Source organism: Mastigoproctus giganteus, chromosome 10 (genome assembly GCF_048544385.1).
Source record: "Mastigoproctus giganteus isolate SK-2022 chromosome 10, ASM4854438v1, whole genome shotgun sequence".
Lineage (NCBI taxonomy): Eukaryota > Metazoa > Arthropoda > Arachnida > Uropygi > Thelyphonidae > Mastigoproctus > Mastigoproctus giganteus.
In genome coordinates this window covers 214142041-214162202 of record NC_143584.1, presented here as the reverse complement: position 1 = coordinate 214162202, position 20162 = coordinate 214142041, and the positions used below count along the sequence as shown (strand labels likewise).

Genomic DNA, 20162 nt, shown 5'->3' with positions numbered 1-20162 from the left:
GCAAATGAAGTTTAACATTGACAAATGTAAAGTACTACATATGGGAAACAGCAACCCCAGAGCAACGTATCAACTCTGTGGTACTACACTGACAGTGGTAGAGAATGAAAGGGACCTGGGGGTGGTGGTGCAGGCAGATATGAAGTTCTCTGAGCAGTGCAGACGAGCTGCAAGAGTAGCTCATGGTGTATTGTCAATGATATATAGGAATTTTTCTAGCAGGGATAAGGAGGTGATTATTCCCTTGTATAAGGCAATGGTCAGGCCACACCTACAGTACTGTATACAGGCGTGGAGGCCTCATTTCAGGAAGGATGTAGAGCTGCTGGAACGAGTACAGAGAAGGGCAACTAGATTGGTGAATGGGACAAAGGGGTTCTCTTACGAAGAAAGGCTTAAGTTTTGCAAATTACAGTGTCTGGAAACTAGGCACCAGCGGGGTGATCTGATAGAGGTGTACAAAGCCTTGAATGGTTTGAGCATGCTCAATGCTGATGGGATTCTTCCTCTAGCTCAGAAAAATCACCTGAGAGGGCATAAATTCAAATTGAGGAAAGACAGATGTAGGATAGATGTGCGGAAATTTGCCTTTAGCCAGCGGGTGGTTGGTGGGTGGAACAGACTTCCATCCCTTGTCGTGGAAGTTGATAGCCTAAATAAGTTTAAGGCTCAGCTGGACAGGTATTTCGAACGAACAGAGGGGTGAAGTGGAAGTGGTTATTTTTATTTATTTATGTTACTTTTTTTTTTTTTTTTTTTTTTTTTTTGGCTGATGCTGCATAAGCTTGCTTTCTTGCATCAAATGCCTCTACTAATGCTAATGCTAATGCTAATGCCCTCGAAGGATTTAAATTGAGGGGCCCATCAAGCTCTCAGCTGCACACATAAATGCCAGAGCTTGCGCTTGAACATCACGCAACATAGCGGCAACCCCCAAGGCAGAATGCGCTGGTCCCAAAGGAACTAGTTGTTGTAGGTGATTACTGTCAAGGAAACGAGGAACATATTGTGCAAAAAGGATAGATGGAACAGGACCAGGGTATGTCTGCCAGGGGCAAAGGTTGATGACGTTGTAGGGCAGATATCATCCTTTAAGGGAACAAGGGGTGATATTGTTGTACACGTTGGCACTAATGATATTAAGAGTAGGAGATCGGCAGAATTACTTAACAAGTACAGGTCACTGTTGAAAAAAAGCTGTGAATTAGGGTTGAATTTGAAAGTATCTGCAATTCTGCCCAGACACGATAGGAAGGAGTGTATGATCAGAGCTTTTTCGATCAATTCGGCCCTGGAGAGATTGTGCAAGGCTCAAGGGGTAGAATTTTTCTCAGCCTGGTCTGTACTTGTTAACAGGAGAGACTGCTTCTACAGGGATGTGATACACTTAAATAGAAAGGGTGCAAGAATATTTGCTGATGCTATCGAGGCGGCAGAGTTAGGTGGGTCGGAAAACTGCTAACTTGGGGGGGATACACAGACTAATAGATTAACAGTAGCCGCTGGCAGAGGTAAAAGTGATTCTTGCACTATCTATTGAAATGCAATTGAGCAGCAGCCTGGAAAGCAAGGCAATGGGAATTTTCAGGACTGCTGGGAGTCATAGTGGAACAAGTAAATACATGGGCTGTGTTAGGCTGTGATAGAGCTCAAGTGGTGTAGGAATATTTCAAAACTGAAGATATCCAACAACTACAATGGCTAGACTTAAATCCAATCGAACATGTGCGGGATGCCATTGGACATTGCATTGCAAGCTGACAGCCAACTCCTTAGTCACTTGGAGAGCTAAGGTCTGCAGTGGTGGAAAAATGGGATTTGTTGTCATAGAATCTTATAATTACCCTTACATTGAGCATTTTTCACTGCTGTCAGGCATGTTTAGCCATCGGAGGGGCTCATATGCCATACTGATAACAGGTGACAATATTTTTGAGAATCTTGTATCGACTTTTGTAATGTGACCTTTTTGGTAATTCTCATACAACCCCTATAAATGTCCTTCATACCTGTCTGAAGTTTCTTGCTGTCTCCACAATGTTTTTCTATGGTAAACCACCATACCAAATTCTGTCCCACTTAATTGCAAACTGCATGAGTTACACCATGTTTTCTATGTGTTCTGTTAATTTTGTCAATTAATGTATTAAAGTACCAGTTAATTGTATATTACGAAGATTCCTTTAATTATTTATTTACTCCTAGTGGTATCAGGGTGTATAAGGAAGTGATACAGAGGAATTTAAAAATTTCTGAGCTATTTTAATGGCACTTCTAATTACAGGAATGCACCATAGTAATCCCAATTAAATTATAAACTTTCTGAATGGCATATACTGAATATTACTGAGATGAAAAAAGACCTGTTGTTTGTAATACAGTTCAATAAGAAGTTTTCTCAAAAGTGCAGTAATGATGTAAGACAGCATATGGTGTATTGGAAAATGTTACAAAGAAATATTGCCAGTAGAGATAAGGAGATAATTATTCCACTGTATAAGTTAATGATCAGCCTACATCTTGACTTAAAAGGGTACAAAGGAGAGTATGAGATCAGTTATGGATGCAAAGAGATATTCTTATATGAACAGACAATACGTTTTATAAGCTACAAAGTAGCATCTAAGCAAACTAAGCATCTGGTTTAAAGCTTTTAAAGAGTGGCGTAAGCCTACAGATGGGGACATATTTTCTCCATTTCGGATGATGCAAAGAGGACACAGATTCAAATTAAAGAAAGATAATTACAGGCTAGATAAGAAAGTTTGCCTTTATTCAAAGTTAATCAACTATTGAATAAGCTACCATCCAGGCTTTCAAAATCAGGGAACTTATAAATATTTGAAAGTAGATAATATATAAAATTGGAAAGCCATTTTATATTCTCTAAAATAAATAAATAATCTCTTATATTATTTATTTATTTACTTATTTTATATTTTATTTTTGATTACGTATTATTAATATTAACTTTTTTTGCAAATGCTACAAAACCTTTTTCTTTGGATCATTTTGAATTTTTAATACTAATTTCTTGATGTCAATCATTTCTAATCATTAAGGGTTAATTTATCAATATACTCACATCTTCAGAATCAGAGATTTCTGGGTGTATCCGTTTCAGTGCCATGGTTCTTGCTTTTTTATAATACTAAATATTTAAAAATTAAAAGATATTGTTAATCTGCAGTTGTAAACATAATGAATAAGAAACTATTAATGTTTTTCCCCTAAATCCCAATCTGAAATCTTATTTGAAAACAAGATGGAGAACAAATCATAACATTACTTACTTTACCTAAATAATTCCAATCGAGTAATTCACTGAGACGTTCTGTTCGTACACGTTGCATTATTCTCTGACGACGAGATAAGCTGGCAAAGTCAAACAGGTACTGAAAATAGTGAGTCATATTTAAAAATAAATAAATAAAAATACTACTTGAACTTTATATTTGAAGCATATAATGACAGCTGAAGTGGATCTGCTACTGAATAATCTTTAGAAAGAATACAGCTTAAATTAATTCTGAAACTTTTTATTAAATCTGATTTTTTTTTTATGAAAAGGTGTGCCAGTCCAGTATGCTACACCATTTCCACACAATGAATTTGAGTACGATTATTCACGAATGTGGAAAGAATCACAGGCATAATACTGAATTCTTTTGACACAGCTTTCAAAACTTCCATTTTACTCAGCTTTAAGCAAACGAGGTCAGCATTTCTTTATTACTTCATTAGCGGTATAAGTTTTTAAAGTCATTATGCAGGTTGAAACAATATAAAAAGGGAACATACTTGATCTGCATTCAAGATAAACAATTCAAGATGAAAATTTACAAAAAAAAAAAAAGGTTACCAGCATTAGAAATACACAAAAATCCAGATGTAGTCTGCCACATTCTTATTAGAACTTATACATAGCTAAGTAAATAAGAAGAAAACACTACTGATGATGACTGGTAGAGGCATAGGCGAGGTCATAGCCCAATGGCTAACCTTCATTTTCATAAATATTATGTCCAAACTATGTACCTTTCCCTCTCAGAGCAAACCCTGATAGAATAGAAACTTAGATATTCAGTTTAAGAATAGGTCAAATTAGAATTTATTTTCTGCTCGCAGGCATGCTTTTATTGTAGCAAAAGCCCAAATTCTATCAGACTTTGTTTACTTAAGAACATCCAAAGTAAAACAAGTCTTCACTGATGCAGTCCCATGCAGTCAAACTCCTTTGATCTTGAGATGTGGTTCCAATATGTAACTTGTCATAATATTCAGTATGAGACTCTGCCATTTCTGGATTTGGGTATCTAGCCCATAATGAATACTCTCCCTGATTATCCTACTTTAGGGCTGGTTAAAAGTTCCAAATGTTGCATTAAAATTTCCAATAATTTTTTCTTGGATGTCTTACTCCATCTTTACAAGCAAGATTTGAAATGCTATCATGTATTACCAATTCCAAAGTTTTATAATACCATCAATCTGACTGACTTCTGCCTCCTCATTTCAATCTGTATGCCATTACGTAAAATATCTGACAAAATTCTACTGCAGTCTATTGAGTCACATCTTTTCATCCAGACTTCAATCATTCAATTCTGGTATCTCTTGACATTCTACAGAAACTTGTTTTAGTCTGATCACAAAAGCAAAACCTTCATTGTGTTCTTGGATATATCTTCAGTGTCTGATAAAAGTTTTTTCTCTGCTCTTCTCACTTAAAACCTTGTCAATCAATTCGGCCATGGAGAGATTGTGCAAGGCTCAAGGGGGTAGAATTTTTCTCAGCCTGGTCTGTGCTTGTTGAGAGGAGAGATTTTTCTACAGCAATGAGATACACTTAAATAGAAAGGGCGCAAGAATATTTACTGATGCTATCGAGTTAGGTGGGTCAGAAAACTGCTAGCTTGGGGGGGGGGGATACATGGACTAATAGATTAACAGTAGCCGCTGGCAGAGGTGAAAGTGATTCTTGCACTGTTTCTATTGAAATGAGCAGCAGCCTGGAAAACAAGGTGCTGAGGATTCCAGAGACTGCTGGGAGTCATTGCATAACAAGTACATACAGTGAAACTTCCCTTTAACGGACAGCCATGGGGAACGAAAATGTGTCCGTTAGAGAGAAGTGTCCGCTAACAAGAAGTCTGAGGGAGAAAAAAAAAAAAAGAAAGAAAGAAAAATCGTTAAACGTTTAATGTAAAATTAAATTAAAATATATACAGATTTTGAACAATATTTTTGTAAATAATATACAATTACATACACAAGAGATAAAGAAAAATCGTTAAACATTTAATGTAAAATTAAATTAAATTATATACAGATTTTGCACAATATTTTTGTAAATAATATACATACAATTGTGCTATGCATATTATGACTTTATCTTAATAAAAATACATACAGTAATCACTTATTTTCTTCTGCACCTTCTTCCGGCTGATAATTTTGTTTTCAACATTTGTTTGGAGTGAAGAAACCATCGAAAGTCCTTCAGTATCTTCTTCAGCGGTGAAAAACATTTTTAAATGATTGATTTGTATGAGCGCTTCTTCTATTTTCATCGGTGGTTCGTCGTTAATATGTTCTTCAACAGAATGACCTCCTTCCATTTCTTCATACTCATGAGGAACTTCTTAAAAAATATCAATGATAATGTCGTTGATATCTATAGCACCATCTTCGGTAATGAGGTTCGAGTCTATATCTTTGTAGCCAGGGTCACTTGTAGCTGAAATATCGTACATTATCAATAGATGTTGAAGTTCTTGTTCTTCTTGGTGTTCCACATTGCTGTTCACAATTTCAATTTTTGCGTTTGAGAAGCCAGACTTTACAAAACAGTTCACGACAGTTTGTTTTCTAATTGCGTTTACTGAAGAGGAAATCCACTGAATCGCATCTAGGATGCTGATTTTCTTTGCAAGGTGACTCGCATATGTTACATCGTTCATGTTTGCAATGAGATGTCTTAAAACATGTTTTCTGTAGTGAAGTTTAAATTTTTTTATTATCCCTTGATCCAAGGGCTGACACTCTGCAGATGTGTTTGGTGGCAGAAAAACGATTTGAATGTTGGACAATTCAATGTGCGGGTGAGATGCAGCATTATCCATGAAAAGAATAATTTTTCTGTTTTGACGAATCATGTTTTGGTTAAAGTGACTTATCCATTCGCTCATGATATCTCGTGTCATCCACGCTTTTTTATTAGACTTCCAGTCAACATTCAAAAGATTCAACTTTATGCCCTTGAATCAACGAGGATTTTGTGGTTTTCCTATAACAAAAGGTTGTTCAAAGTCTCCCACCATATTTGTACACAATAGTACAGTCAATCGTTCCTTAGAAATTTTTCCGCCCTGGTACTTTTCGTTTTTTAGACTCATTGTTTTTTCAGGAAGAGCTTTAAAAAACAACCCTGTTTCGTCACAGTTGTAAATATCCTTAGCTTCAAAATCACGACATAAATCTTCCAATTTGACGGTCCACTCTGTTAGAACCCCAGTATCAACAGATCCACCTTCACCACTTACGGTTTTCCAATAACTTTTATGCCGAGTTTTGAACTTGTCTAGCCATCCCACAGAAGCTTTGAACTCATTTACTCCCCTTTTCCCTGATAATAGGCCCATTAATGGGAATTTTTTTAGCACGTTCGCGACAAAACCACTCATACGTAACATTGTCAATTTGAAGTCCAACAGTTTTCGGGAATGATTTTTGAACCTGATCATTTCCGTGTTGCCAAAATTGTTTGAGCAGTTCATTTTTTTTTCTTTTGGATGTCGCTTACCTGCGTCTTCCCGATTTTGAATTTTGCAGCGAGATTGCGGACACTATTTTTTTGCCGATCATACGCATTAATGAGTTCGACTCATTTTTAAAGTTAAATGTTTACGAGAAGACATTGTGCACTTCACACGACACTGAACAAAACTGAAAACTGAAACTGAAAAGACGAAAGGCCGACCATATTCCATCCCCCTGCACACACCGAATTCATCAGAAATTTTACACGTGCCTTAAAATTCTTGAAAAATGGTTTAGAACCGCGACGTAAACCTTGATAAAATTCAGAGAATCGGAAATAGAAAATAAACACACGATTGAGGCAATACGTGGAAGAAACGTTCCTAGAAAAAGGGCCGTGAGCTCGCCCGCTGTCCGTTATGGGGAGATCAAATTAAGTGCTAATCTAAACGAAACAGTGCAGATTGCCTGTCCACGTCCGTTACAGAGAATGTCTGCTAGAGAGAAGCTGCAAACACGTTAAAACCAATAGAGGTGAGTTGGGGAATTTGAAACTGTCCGTTGTAGAGAGATGTCCGTTAACGAGAGGTGTCCGTTAGGAAAAGTTTCACTGTATATGGGCTGTGTTAGGGTAGTTAAGAATAGGAACAGGTGCTTGTATACTTATGTGTACGCCAATGCTAGGAGTTTGGTAAATAAATTTGATGAATTTGAGGTGTTGTTCAAAACTTCAAAGGCACATATTGTTGGGATAACAGAGACATGGTGTCACACAGATATAAGAAATGCAGAACTGGAATTTGGGGAGTACAATCTGTACAGGAGGGACGGACATAATAGGAAGGGAGGAGGGGTTATGCTATTGGTTAAGAAACACAAAAAATCCAAGTAAGTACAGCCAGTCACAGTGCAGTGTTAGTCAGTTTGGTGTGACCTAAGCACTGGAAAAGCAAAATTGAGAGTAGGAGTGTCTATAGGCCTAATGACTCTGATGAGTATAATAAACAACTTGTACAGAGAAATAGAATGGGCCAATAAATCAGAGTGCCTTATAATGGAGGATTTTAATTTTCCAGATATTCCTGGAATTTGTGGATTGGTCACTCACACACTAGCAAGGCTTTTGTGAATTTATTTGATGATTGTTTTCCACAACAGCATGTTCGGGAGACAACCAGAGGGAGTAATACTTTTGATCTGATTATCAGGAGTGATTCTTCATGCATTAAGAATCTGCAGATAAAGGTACCACTAGGTGATGGTGATCACAGTGTGCTGAAGTGGGATTTACTCAAAGAGGTAACTACCATCAAGGGTAAAGGGAAGGGTTTTTGCTTTTGTAAAGGTGACTATAGTGGTCTGAAACAGTATTTAAATTCTATACGGTGGGATCAACTAATGATGTTACCAACAGCAAATTCAAAATTGGAAGCATTCAAAGAATTAATCTTGGAAGCTACTAGGCTTTTCATAAGAACTTGGAATCACATCTATTGGACTCACTTGAGGAATACAGGGAGCTAAAGGAATATGCCCAAAAACTATTTGGTAGGCGTAAAACATTGATAGCCATCTACAGAAGGTAAAAAAAAAAAAAAAAAAAAAAAAAACACAGAACATGCGTGGAGAGGACTCAAGGAGAACCTCGCCCAGGAACCTGCTTACTACTAATCATCTAAAACCAGCGATCGCAAGAATAACCCCATGGAGCTGCGGATCTTCCCATGATGAAGAGAACCACAGCCATAGCTAACAGACCAACAATGGACCTGACCAGTGTTCATAGCTGAGGAAAAATATGGCTACCAATGACAGAGAAGACCAACGAAGATAGAGAAACTCCAAGTTGCTGCCTCAACGGAGCCATATTGGCTCTATGCTCTGCACTCTCTTGTGCAGTGCAATTCTTTTACTCCCACACCCGGCAGGGGAGGGAGGTGACGGCTTGCTGTCGCCTCTCTTCCCTGCCACACCATTTCTTCCCTCTGGTGGGGCATGGGCATGCCTCACTGAAAAATTGGGGGTCACCTACCCTATCGACCCTCTTCTTCCTATTTCACCCACCAGCCTTCATTCTCCCCTCCCAGCACTTTTTCTTGCACAGCGTATAGCCCTACACGTCCAAATTTAAATACACCAAAAAATTTCGCCCAACCTTTTAGGCACTTCAGAAACAGGCTTTCAGCGTCAAACCCCATATTAGTGCTTTAATGTAAGTGATTTAAAATCAACCGCGGTCGTTCCAATTTTATTTTAGGTCCTAGCCACTAAAATCCCAGGAAAGTAAGTGGCAGGACCTGCCAGAGTACAATTGACTCAATGGTAACACCCGGCTAGCCTCCACATGGCGAGGTATGGACAACGTCTGGTCCCATTAGGGGCCTGGCGGCCAATAAGCCGGTTAAACAATGGGCACAACATATAACACTACTCATGACCCACACACTTCTAAATCTCTGGCTTTGACAGGGTACTGTCACCGATACATAGAACATTCGCGGAGATGGGAGAAATCCCAGGAGCCGCTAGACCCTCAATATACCTCATACCTCATACCAACTAAGAAATATTGTTCAAGATTTAGGCCTAAATGGATGTCAGATGAACTAATTAGACATGTGGCAGAGAAGAAAAATGCATGGGATACATATAAATTAACAGGTGACCCAGAAGCCTATGATAGATATAAGCAGGTCTGTAACTAAGTCACAAAGGAGGTTAGGCAGGCAAAGGCAGATTACGAGAAATCTTTGGCAAAGGATGCAAAGAAAAACAGCAAAGAGTTCTTTATTTATGTAAAATCCACAAGGAAGGGGATGAATCGAATTGGTCCACTTGATATTGATGGTATGGTTCAACAGTTGATGATCCTGCTCAGGTGGCTAACAAACTAAACGAGTATTTTGCATCTACATTCACACATGAGGAGTTATTCAGGGAGGGGAATACCAGAGGTGTATTAAACTATGGCAGTGAGTTAAATGATTTTGTAATAACTGAGCAAAGTAGAGGAGAAATTGTTGAAGATAAACACAAAAAAGGCACCTGGGGTGGATAGAATATATCCAGTTATATTAAAGGAGGCAGCAAAGGAAATAAGCAAACCCTTAGCCATAATTATGAGAGCTTCCTTGGACTCAGGAGAGGTACCCATGGACTGGACGTGTGCAAATGTGACCCCAATTCACAAAGGAGGATCAAAGAGTGACACAAGTAATTACAGACCTGTTAGTTTAACTTTTGTTCCTGGGAAATCAATAGAGGCACTGGTTAAAGGAGCACTGCAGGATCATCTAGACAACACTTCGGTTATAGCTCGGACACAGCATGGTTTTGTTAAGGGGAAGTCTTGTCTGACCAATTTTATTCGATACTATGATGTAGTCACAAAGGAACTGGATGCAAAGAATAATTTTGATATCATTAGAAAGGCTTTTGATACTGTTGCAAATGGAAGACTGCTGCACAAATTGGAGCAGTGTGGCACTGGAGTCAAATTGCTGCTATGAATAAAAGGATGGTTGAGTGGGAGAAGACAGAGAGTGGTAATCAATGGACCCTGCTCATCGTGGACTAATGTTATTAGTGGGGTACCCCAGGGTTCAGTGTTGGGTCCATTGTTCTTTTCTGTATTCATTAATGATATTGATGATGGTATATCAGGCTTAATGTCCAAGTTTGCAGATAATATGAAGGTCGGCAGGGTTGTTAATGACACTAATGACAGTACACTTCTGCAACAGGATCTAGAAACATTGAGCAGATGGGCTGAGCAGTGGAAACTGAAGTTTAACATTGACAAATGTAAAGTACCGCATATGGGAAGCAGTAACCCCAGAGCAACGTATCAACTATGTGGTACTACACTGACAGCGATAGAGAGTGAAAAGGACCTGGGGGTAATTGTGCAGGCAGATATGAAGTTTTCTGAGCAGTCTGCAAGAGTAGCACATCATGGTGCCTTGTCAATGATATACAGGAATTTTTTTAGCAGGGATAACAAGGTGATTATCCTCTTGTATAAGGCAATGGTCAGGCCATGCCTTGAGTACTGTATACAGGTCTGGAGGCTTCATTTTAAGAAGGATTTAGAGCTGTTGGAACGAGTACAGAGAAGAGCAAGAAGGTTAGTGAATGGAACAAAGGGTTGCCCTTACGAAGGAAGGCTTAGGTTTTGCAAATTACAGTGTATGGAGGCCAGGCACCTGCGAGATGATCTGATTGAGGTGTATAAAGTCTTGAATGGTTTGTGCATGCTCAATGCTGATGGGATTCTTCCTCTTGCTCAGAATAATCTAATCGCTTGAGATGTCATAAATTCAAATTGAAGAAAGACAGTTGTAGGATAGATGTGCAGAAGTTTGCCTTTAGCCAGAAGGTGGTTGGTTGCTGGAACAAACTTCCATCAGTCATTGTAGAAGTTGATAGCTTAAATAGATTCAAGGCAGAACTTGACAAACATTTGGAGCTGGTGGATGGGTAAAATGAGAAGTGTGTGTTTTTTTTTGGCTGGTACTGTATAAGCTTGCTGTCTTGCATCATGTGCCTTTGCTAATGCTAATGATAAACACAGTTCATATGTGGCTCTCTTTTAAAAATTCTACAGCAATTATAGAGAAACTACTTTTTTTTTTTTTTGAAAATTCATCCAATATTGTGAAAACAGTAATCTCAACCTTCCACAAAGCATAGCACTGTTGGTCTTACTATTCTGCACAATCCTGAATCTTTTCTTCCAGTAGAACTTAAATTTCTGTTATATACTGTATATGTCTTTTTTTCACTATTCCTATTCCTTCAAAAACCTGCCATTTAATTTCATATATTACAGCTGTAAAAAAGTGCAATTTTTTTACTTCACAAATTATAGTTTATTTTGTGAAGTAAAAAAGTGCAATTTTTTTTTACATCACAAATTATACTGTTTATTTTGTGTTAGCCATTAATCCTAATAAGACTAAATATGAACTTTGCTGTTGCCCCCCACTACCTTATCTTTTTCCATTCAATTTGTAGCTATAACTCCTGTAGCTATTTGTAGCTATAACTCCTGTAGCAATTTGTAGCTATAACTCCTATTGGATGTGCTAAATTGCTTGGAGTTTATTTAGATACAAAGATACAGCTTACCACTATTGTACTAAATTCTATAAACTGAGAGCTTTCTGGGCAATGAAGTGCGATATTGCATTAAATTTTGATACCCGGACAATACCAAAATACTTTATAATCTGTATCCTGTCTTTATTTATGTACGCCTCACTTCTCTGGGCCTTGACTTGTAAATCAGCCCTGCAACCAGTTACTTCTTGTGAATATTTCTTAATGTCTTAGTGCAATGCAAGAAGAATGCATTGCACCCTTGTTGATGTCTAGAGTATATCTGTGGTAAATGCAAGAACGCATTTAACACAGATTTATTCTAGACATCATATATACCAAAAACTCAAAGAAAAAAAACCACATAATTAGTAATGATTAGATGGCAAATGAAAGTAATTACAGCCACTCCCTGACTTACGTAAGGGTTGTGTTCTGTGGAACTCTACGTAAGTCAGAATTTTCCAAAATGCTTATGAAGCACTCACAACTATGTGTGTTGAATTTGATTGAAGCAAAAAAGAAACGTTAGACAAACATGCAAATAGAATTATTTATTCAAATTTTTTATTTCAAGCTAAAATCCTTCCCATTTCACCCATTCTTTCACTCTAAATGTTTCTCTAGTTCTCCCTTGAATTTTTTTAAGCTGTCAACTTCTACGACAGATGGAAGTTTGTTCCAGCAATCAACCACCTGCTGGCTTAAGGCAAACATCCACACATCTGTCCTACAACTTTCTTTCCTCAATTTGAATTTATGCCCTCTCAGGCGGTTATTCAGAGCAAGAGGAAGAATCCCATCAGCACTGAGCATGCTCAAATCATTCAAGGCTTTATACACCTCAATCAGATCACCTCGCAGGTGCCTAGTCTCCAGAGACTGAAATTTCCAAAACTTAAGCATTTCTTCATAGGAGCAACCCTCTGTTCCATTCACTAATCTTATTGCACTTCTCTGTACTCATTCCAACAGCTCTACATCTTTCTTAAAATGAGGCCTCCTGTATACAGTACACAAGGTGTCGCCTGACCATTGCCTTATACAAGGGGATAATCACCTCCTTATCCCTGCTAGAAAAATTCATGTATATCATTGACAAGACACCATGAGCTATTCTTGCAGACCATCTGCATTGCTCAGGAAACTTCATATCTGCCTGCACAATTACCCCCAGGTCCTTTTCACTCTCTACCACTGTCAGTGTAGTACCACACTGTTGATAAGTTACTCAGGGGGAGTTACTGCTTCCCATATGGAGTACTTTACATTTGTCAATGTTAAACTTCAGTTGCCACCTCTCAGCCCATCTGCTCAACTTTTTCTAGATCCTGTGGCAGCAGCATACTGTCATTAATGTCATTAACAATCCTGCCGACCTTCGTATCGTCTGCAAACTTGGACATTAAGCATCATCAATATCATTAATAAATACAGAAAACAACAATGTACCCAACACTGAACCCTGGGGGACTCCACTAATAACATTAGTCCAAGAAGAGCAGTGTCCATTGATTACCACTCTCTGTCTTCTCCCAATCAACCATCCCTTTATCCATAGCAGCAATTTGCCTCCAATGCCCCACTGCTCCAATTTGTGCAGCAGTCTTCCATGCACAACAGTATCAAAGACTTTTCTAAGATCCAAATATATTATATCAAAATTATTCTTTGCATCCAGTTCCTTTGTGATCACATCATAGTATCCAATCAAACTGGTCAGACAAGACTTTCCCTTAATAAACCCATGCTGTGTCCAAGCTATAACTGAAGTCTTGTCTAGATGATCCTGCAATGCTTCTTTAACCAGTGCCTCCATTAATTTCATTGGAACAGAAGTTAAACTAATAACATTAGTCCACAAAAAGCAGTGTCCATTGATTACCGTCGTCTCCTCACACTCAAGCAGTGAGACTAAATCCCATGCAATAGATGACAAACTTTGTCCTGCTTTGTACTTCTTAATCATTTTCATCTTAATTTCTAAATAAATAGGAATAAAGAGAAGATTCTGAAAATTTATTTATGTTTTTTATATGATTGAAGTTTTCAGTGACGGGGAAACACATTTCACCATAATAATGTAAAAACCCGCACAATTCCAGTTATTGCAAATGCAATAAGATCGAGTTTACTGCCCATTTATAATAGATTGCACTAACAGAAACGCCATTCACTTCCTTATTCCTGCTAGAAAAATTCCTGTATATCCTTGACAAGGCACCATGAGCTACTGTTGCAGGGATAAGGAAAGTGCAAATTGTTTTTAATGTTTTATGGTCATGACCTCCATAAATGTGCTTTAGAAAAATATCACAAAGGCTTTCAAAATTGATTCTTATAACGGAACATATGATGATGAAAATGTAGTGCATTCTCCGGGCGAACCACGTAGCCCTTCCTGTCAGCCAACAGTAGCATTTGTAAACGTGTTGGCCGCACGTTTTGTTTTTGAATTCTTTAGTTAAGTGATTTTTGTGTTGTGCTTATTTGACATAAATTTATATAAAACTAATGCAAGTTCCATTATAAAAATGACATTTTAGAAAGAAAAATAGTTTAGTTAAGCAAAAATTTCAACTTCCAAGGTCTTGGAACAAATTACTAAAAAAAAAAAAAAAAAGTGCTATTGGGTTCATTACGATATTTTCACAAGACCTCCATTTATTCCTATGGGATGCAAAAATAGGTTTCCATATTTTTTTCAGTTTGCACTGGCTGGCAAAAACTTATGTAAAGTTGACTTTACGTAAGTCAAGTATTACATAAGTCAGGGAGTGCCTGTATCTGCTTATTGGAAATTTGTCAAATTATACAATGGAAAATATCCCAGTATGCTATGTACACAGCTTGCTCAAATTGTCAATCCTTGTCACAATCTTGCCTCTGTAAAGAGCAGTTAAAAACAATTATACACAAGTTCTAAACAGATGACTACACCCTCTCAAAATATTTGAATAATAATGATAGTATTTCTCTTGCTCTTAAAAATTTCTAGAAGTAGATTAGAAATGTTCTTTGTTCTACATGTGGTCTCTGAGTTCCCCAAAAACATCACAGACATGGGAGTCCAAATCCCTGATGACTTATATAATCAAATAACATATAGGCGTCTTTTCAAATAAATGGCAATCTTTTCTAATAAATGGCAACAAGTTTTAGAATTCACAGAAGGCTTTTTTGAGCTTAATCAGTTTTTCTGCACTAATGTGAATGTTGATGTTAATACTAATGGTGGCCTCTGAAAATTAACTTAACTAGCTTTAAAATTACAGCTAACATTTACCAACATATATGCAAAGTTACAATGGTTTTTTTTATAAACAGTTCTTAATCCCTATAGATCCCGGGGACTCACATCTTGTGAGTATGGGCTTGGCACACCCAGGGTCCTGAGCTGGATATCATCATTCTTCTCTTTCTTGGTGATTCTCTTCTACTTCTCTCTCTCTCTCTCTCTCTGGGTAATTCAGAATTTTTTTTTTTTTTTTTTTGCCTGGTGCAGCAAAAATCTCAGGCTTCCTTGCACCATATGGCTAATAATAATAATAATAATAATCTCTCTCTCTCTCTGTCCAAGGTAAAATGCTCTTCTTAAATTATTAACTTTAATTTCCAGTGTTCTCTCACTGTATTCATTAAGTTGGCCATCTCCTTGTCTTTAGGGAATTAATTCCACTGTGGTTATGTCGCTCGCATCTCCTTTAATATAACTGGATGGATCCCATCCACCACAGATTCTTTTTTTACATTTAGCCTCAACAATTTCTCCTCCCCTTTCCTCTCAGTTATCACAAAATCATTCAGCTCCCTGCAAGAATTTGACTACTTCTGGCATCTATCATTCAAACTTCTTATAGCTCTAATCTCAGTCAAACTATGGTTTTTCACTTTCAAATGTCATTAACCATTACCATCTGACTGCATATTCAGTTGAATATACAGTCAGAGTATATGACAAGTAGTATTTCCCAGAAAACTTGTTTAAGCAGCACTTGAATATAAAATATTTATTATATTGTACTGTTTAATATTAAAAAGAAAATTTAACTTAAAATCCATAGTCATTATTAAAAGTTTAAACTGTTCATTTTAATTTGTTTATTTTGATTATATATCCAAAAATTAGATTTATAATAAAAACTTAGTCTCTGCTGAATGGAAAATTACTGCATACTACTAAATCTTACTTATACAAAGTTTTTTTTTGCAGAAAAGATAATCATCCTAACTGCTATTTAAGATTTTTCGTATATTGTTAAATGGGATCAGACAAGTGAAAAAATGGACAAAACACTTTCTGTAAAAATTAAGAGCCTATTTGGTGCTTTCATCAGGCAAATATTTTATCGTTTTGCATAGTCAAAAATGATAAAATTGGTTGGCTCTATAAAATTCAATGTGGCTAAAAACTAGCTATATATTAGTTAGTTATTTTTGGTTTTTAGGAGCATTAGCAACTAAGGCCATATTGCTCCGGGATATGCGGTGGTCATTCCCTGACCTTTCCGCATCCTCCGTATTTGGTGGTGACGGGTTCGAACCCCGGTCTAATCAAGAAGCGTGTGCTACGCACTGCTGCTCCTTCCCACCTGGCTACGGAGGCACCTAGCTATATATGAAGTATAAACATTTTAACAAATTTACAGAGATTCCACTAACTCAGTTCACGTTAAAGCTGTTAATGATTCTGAAGTTGAATATTTATTCATTTTGTAAATAAATACAGGTATTTAATTTTACATTTTTAAATGTAAAATGAAATACTTCAGAAATTTTATTAAAATATAAATATGCAAATATACCAAATGAAAAAAAAACATTACCTGTGCAAGTTGTTTTACAGACTCCTCAGTACTCCTATATCTCCTGTCAACAATATATATACCACATGACAGTGGATCTGATACGTTCTTTGCAATGAAGCATCCAAAACCAGATAAATTGGAAGTGACACTGGGAATTCCCATCATTGTACACTCAGCTGAATTCAACAAACAAACAAATAAACCAAAAATTATCTATCATCTTTTGAAAAATATATTATTTTGCAAAATATAAACTCTTTGTAAGTTAAACCAGCCAAACAGCTGGATCAGCTATGTCTATCAAAAAGAACCTGTACTGTGTTTGACTGAGATATATTAAGTGCAATGTATGAATATTACCTATATCGCAAGGTGAAGATTTGAAGTGCTACAATACTAAGACTTCACTTTCTTTAACTAGATCTTGTTCCTAATTAATGATTAAACACTAAATGCTCACTTTAATGGATTTCAATCTAACATACTTCCAAAACAATGGACAGTGTCCGTAGGACAGGCTTTATGTCAGAACCCAATAATGTCACTGCCTCAGTCAAATGATATTATCATCAATTAAAATATTTTAGCAATAAAGAAAATTTAACTCAAGCTAATAAGAAGGCTTGCCTTGCTTTTGTTTACTGATATGGTATCATATAATCAGGGAGAAAAAGAGATACCGCATGAAGCATTTCTGTTCTCTTTTATGACCACTGAATTAACACTGAAATGTTATCAACTCACGTTTACAGTTTTTGCTGTTATAAAGAAATATAAACAAGCTGAAATTCATACAATGTGTAAAGTGACTAATGCACAAGATGAGAAATTTTGTTTGTGAGTGTGGTGTAATTTCCCCCTTACAATATCATTTTCAAGTCAAAGCACCTTAAAGATCTGAAAGTCATTGATATAGTCATAAAATTCACTAGTTTATCTTCGAAATCTGAAATGCAGCCTCAGGGACTCTCACAGAGGTCTTAATAATAATCACAAAGGACTCTCATGGAGCTAGTTATCAGAGGCAGCATCAGAAAACCGCCATCAGCTAAAGCCTAAATGTATCTGCAAGCCCATACGTTTTATAAAATTCATATAACATTCAGTAAAGAGTACCAAGTAGGCAGGATTTTTCTTACCATTACCCTCCAACGTCCTGCTGAGCATGTCAGACATCCAGACATCAGCAGAAAGTCATCTGAACCTCCAGAGAGGATACTTGAGAGCTCTTCAGATTGAGTAAGCTTTAGTTAGGGTCATCTGAACCTCCAGAGAGGGTACTTGAGAGCTCTTCGGATTGAGTAAGCTTTAGTTAGGGTCAGTTTGCAGTTCATTATGCAGTTCTGATTTACTGCACTTATCAATTGAGGCTCTAACTGAAGCTTATTCAGTTAGAGGCTGAACTAGTAATCCTCCTCCTTCAAGAAGACTTCAGTGAGCTTGAAGCTTCTCCCAGAGCAGTTTTGTAGTAGGAGATTGCACACTGCAGTACTACAAAGTCAAAATTTGCATCATTTTCAGTGGAGAGATCCAGGGTATTAAAGCTATTATTGAAGCCCTCTGTCAAGACTTCTGTTGTGAGGTTTCTATCAGGTACATCACCATCTGTGAAGTCATTGTTATTCTAGGTAAAACATTGCTATTTAAGCTCTAGCAGCAGTGAGAATGGCAAAGCACTGCATGTTGTCAATGTAAACTTTGTCCATATATTGAATAAATGGAATATATTGTGTAAAAAGGATAGGTGGAACAGAACCAGGGGGTATCTGCTGGGGGATAAAGTTGATGACGTCAAAGAGCAGATATCATCTTTTAACAGCACAAAAGGTAAACGTTGGCACCAATGATATTAAGAGTAGGAGAATGGTGGAATTACTTAACAAGTACAGGTTAATGTTGAAAAAAAGCTGCGGATTAGGACTGAATTTGAAGGTGTCTGCAATTCTGCCCAGACACGATAGAAGAGAGTACATGATGAAATTCTAGTCAATCAATTCGGCCCTGGAGAGAATGTGCAAGGCTCATTCGGTACAATTTTTCTCAGCCTGGTCTGTGTTGTTTACAGGGATGGGATACTCTTAAATAGAAAGGGTGTGAGAATATTTGCTGATCCTATCAAGGCAGTGTTAGGTGGGTAGGAAAACTGCTAGCTTGGTGGGATACATGCACTAATAGATTAATAGTAGCTGCTTGCAGATGTGAAATTGATTCTTGCATTGCTTCTATAGGAATGAGCAGCAGCCTGGAAAACAAGGTGCCGGGGATTTCAGAGACTGCTGGACGTCATTGCGGAACAAGTAAATGCATGGGCTGTGTTAGGGTAGCTAAGAACAAGAACATTTATACTTGCATGTACATCAATGGTAGGAGTGTAGTAAATAAATTTGATGAATTTGAGGTGCTGGTCAAAATATCAAAGGCAGATATTGTTCGGATATCAGAGACGTAATGTCACACAGATATAATAAGGAATGCAGAATTGGAATTTGGAGGGTACAATGTGTACAGGAAGGATAGACAGGATAGGAAGGGAGGAGGGGTTATGCTATTAGTTAAGAAACACATAAAATCTAAGGAAGTGCATCCAGTTGACATGGATGGCAGTGCAGTGCAGTGTTGAGTCAGTTTGGTGTGACATAAGCACTGGGAAAGCAAAATTGAGAGTAGGAGTGTCTATAGGTCTAATGACTCTGATGAGTATAATGAACAGCTATACAGAGAAATAGAGTGGGCCAGTAAATCAGATTGTTTTATAATTGGGTAATTTAATTTTCCAGATAATGACTGGAACTGACGTGTTGGTCATTCACACACTAGAAAGGCTTTTGTGGATTTATTTTGAGTGTAGTACCCCACCGTTGATATATTACTCTAGGGTTACTGCTACCCATATCCAGTACTTTACATTTGTCAATGTTAAACTTCAGTTGTCACTTCACAGCCCATCTGCTCAATGTTTCTAGATCCTGTTGCAGTAATGCAGTGTCATTAACAACCCCGCCAACCATCGTACCATCTGCAAACTTAAGACATTAAGCCTGATATACCTTCTTCAATATCATTGATAAATACAGAAAACAACAATGGACCCAACACTGAACCCTGGGGTACTCCACTAATAACATTATCCATGAAGAGCAGTGTCCATTGATTACCACTCTTTGTCTTCTCCCACTCAACCATCCCTTTATCCATAGCAGCATTTTGCCCTTAATGCTATACTGCTCCAATTTGTACAGTGGTCTTCCATGTGCAACAGTATCAAAAGCTTTCCTAAGATGCAAGTATATATCAAAATTATTTTTTGCAACCAGTTCCTTTATTACCACATCATAGTATAGAATAAAACTGGTCAGACAAAATTTCCCCTTAACAAACCCATGCTGTGTCCAACTTATAACCAAAGTGTTGTCTAGATGATCCCGCAGTGCTTCTTTAACCTGTGCCTCCATTAATTTCCCCGGAACAGAAGTTAAACTAACAGGTCTGTAA

The 20162-nt window shown here is 37.3% G+C and overlaps 1 protein-coding gene across 1 annotated transcript in view; it reads right to left on the bottom strand.

The window, feature by feature from the left end:
* Positions 1 to 20162, bottom strand: part of LOC150079882 (glycogen [starch] synthase-like) — a 143026-nt gene that overhangs the window by 10272 nt on the left and 112592 nt on the right. Inside the window, exons 13-15 of the mRNA XM_090383602.1 lie at positions 16689 to 16846; positions 3294 to 3395; positions 3086 to 3151 (exon numbers count right to left, since the gene is read on the bottom strand). Of these exons, the coding sequence (XP_090239728.1) occupies positions 3086 to 3151; positions 3294 to 3395; positions 16689 to 16846 (326 nt within the window). The remainder of the gene's footprint in view (positions 1 to 3085; positions 3152 to 3293; positions 3396 to 16688; positions 16847 to 20162) is intronic.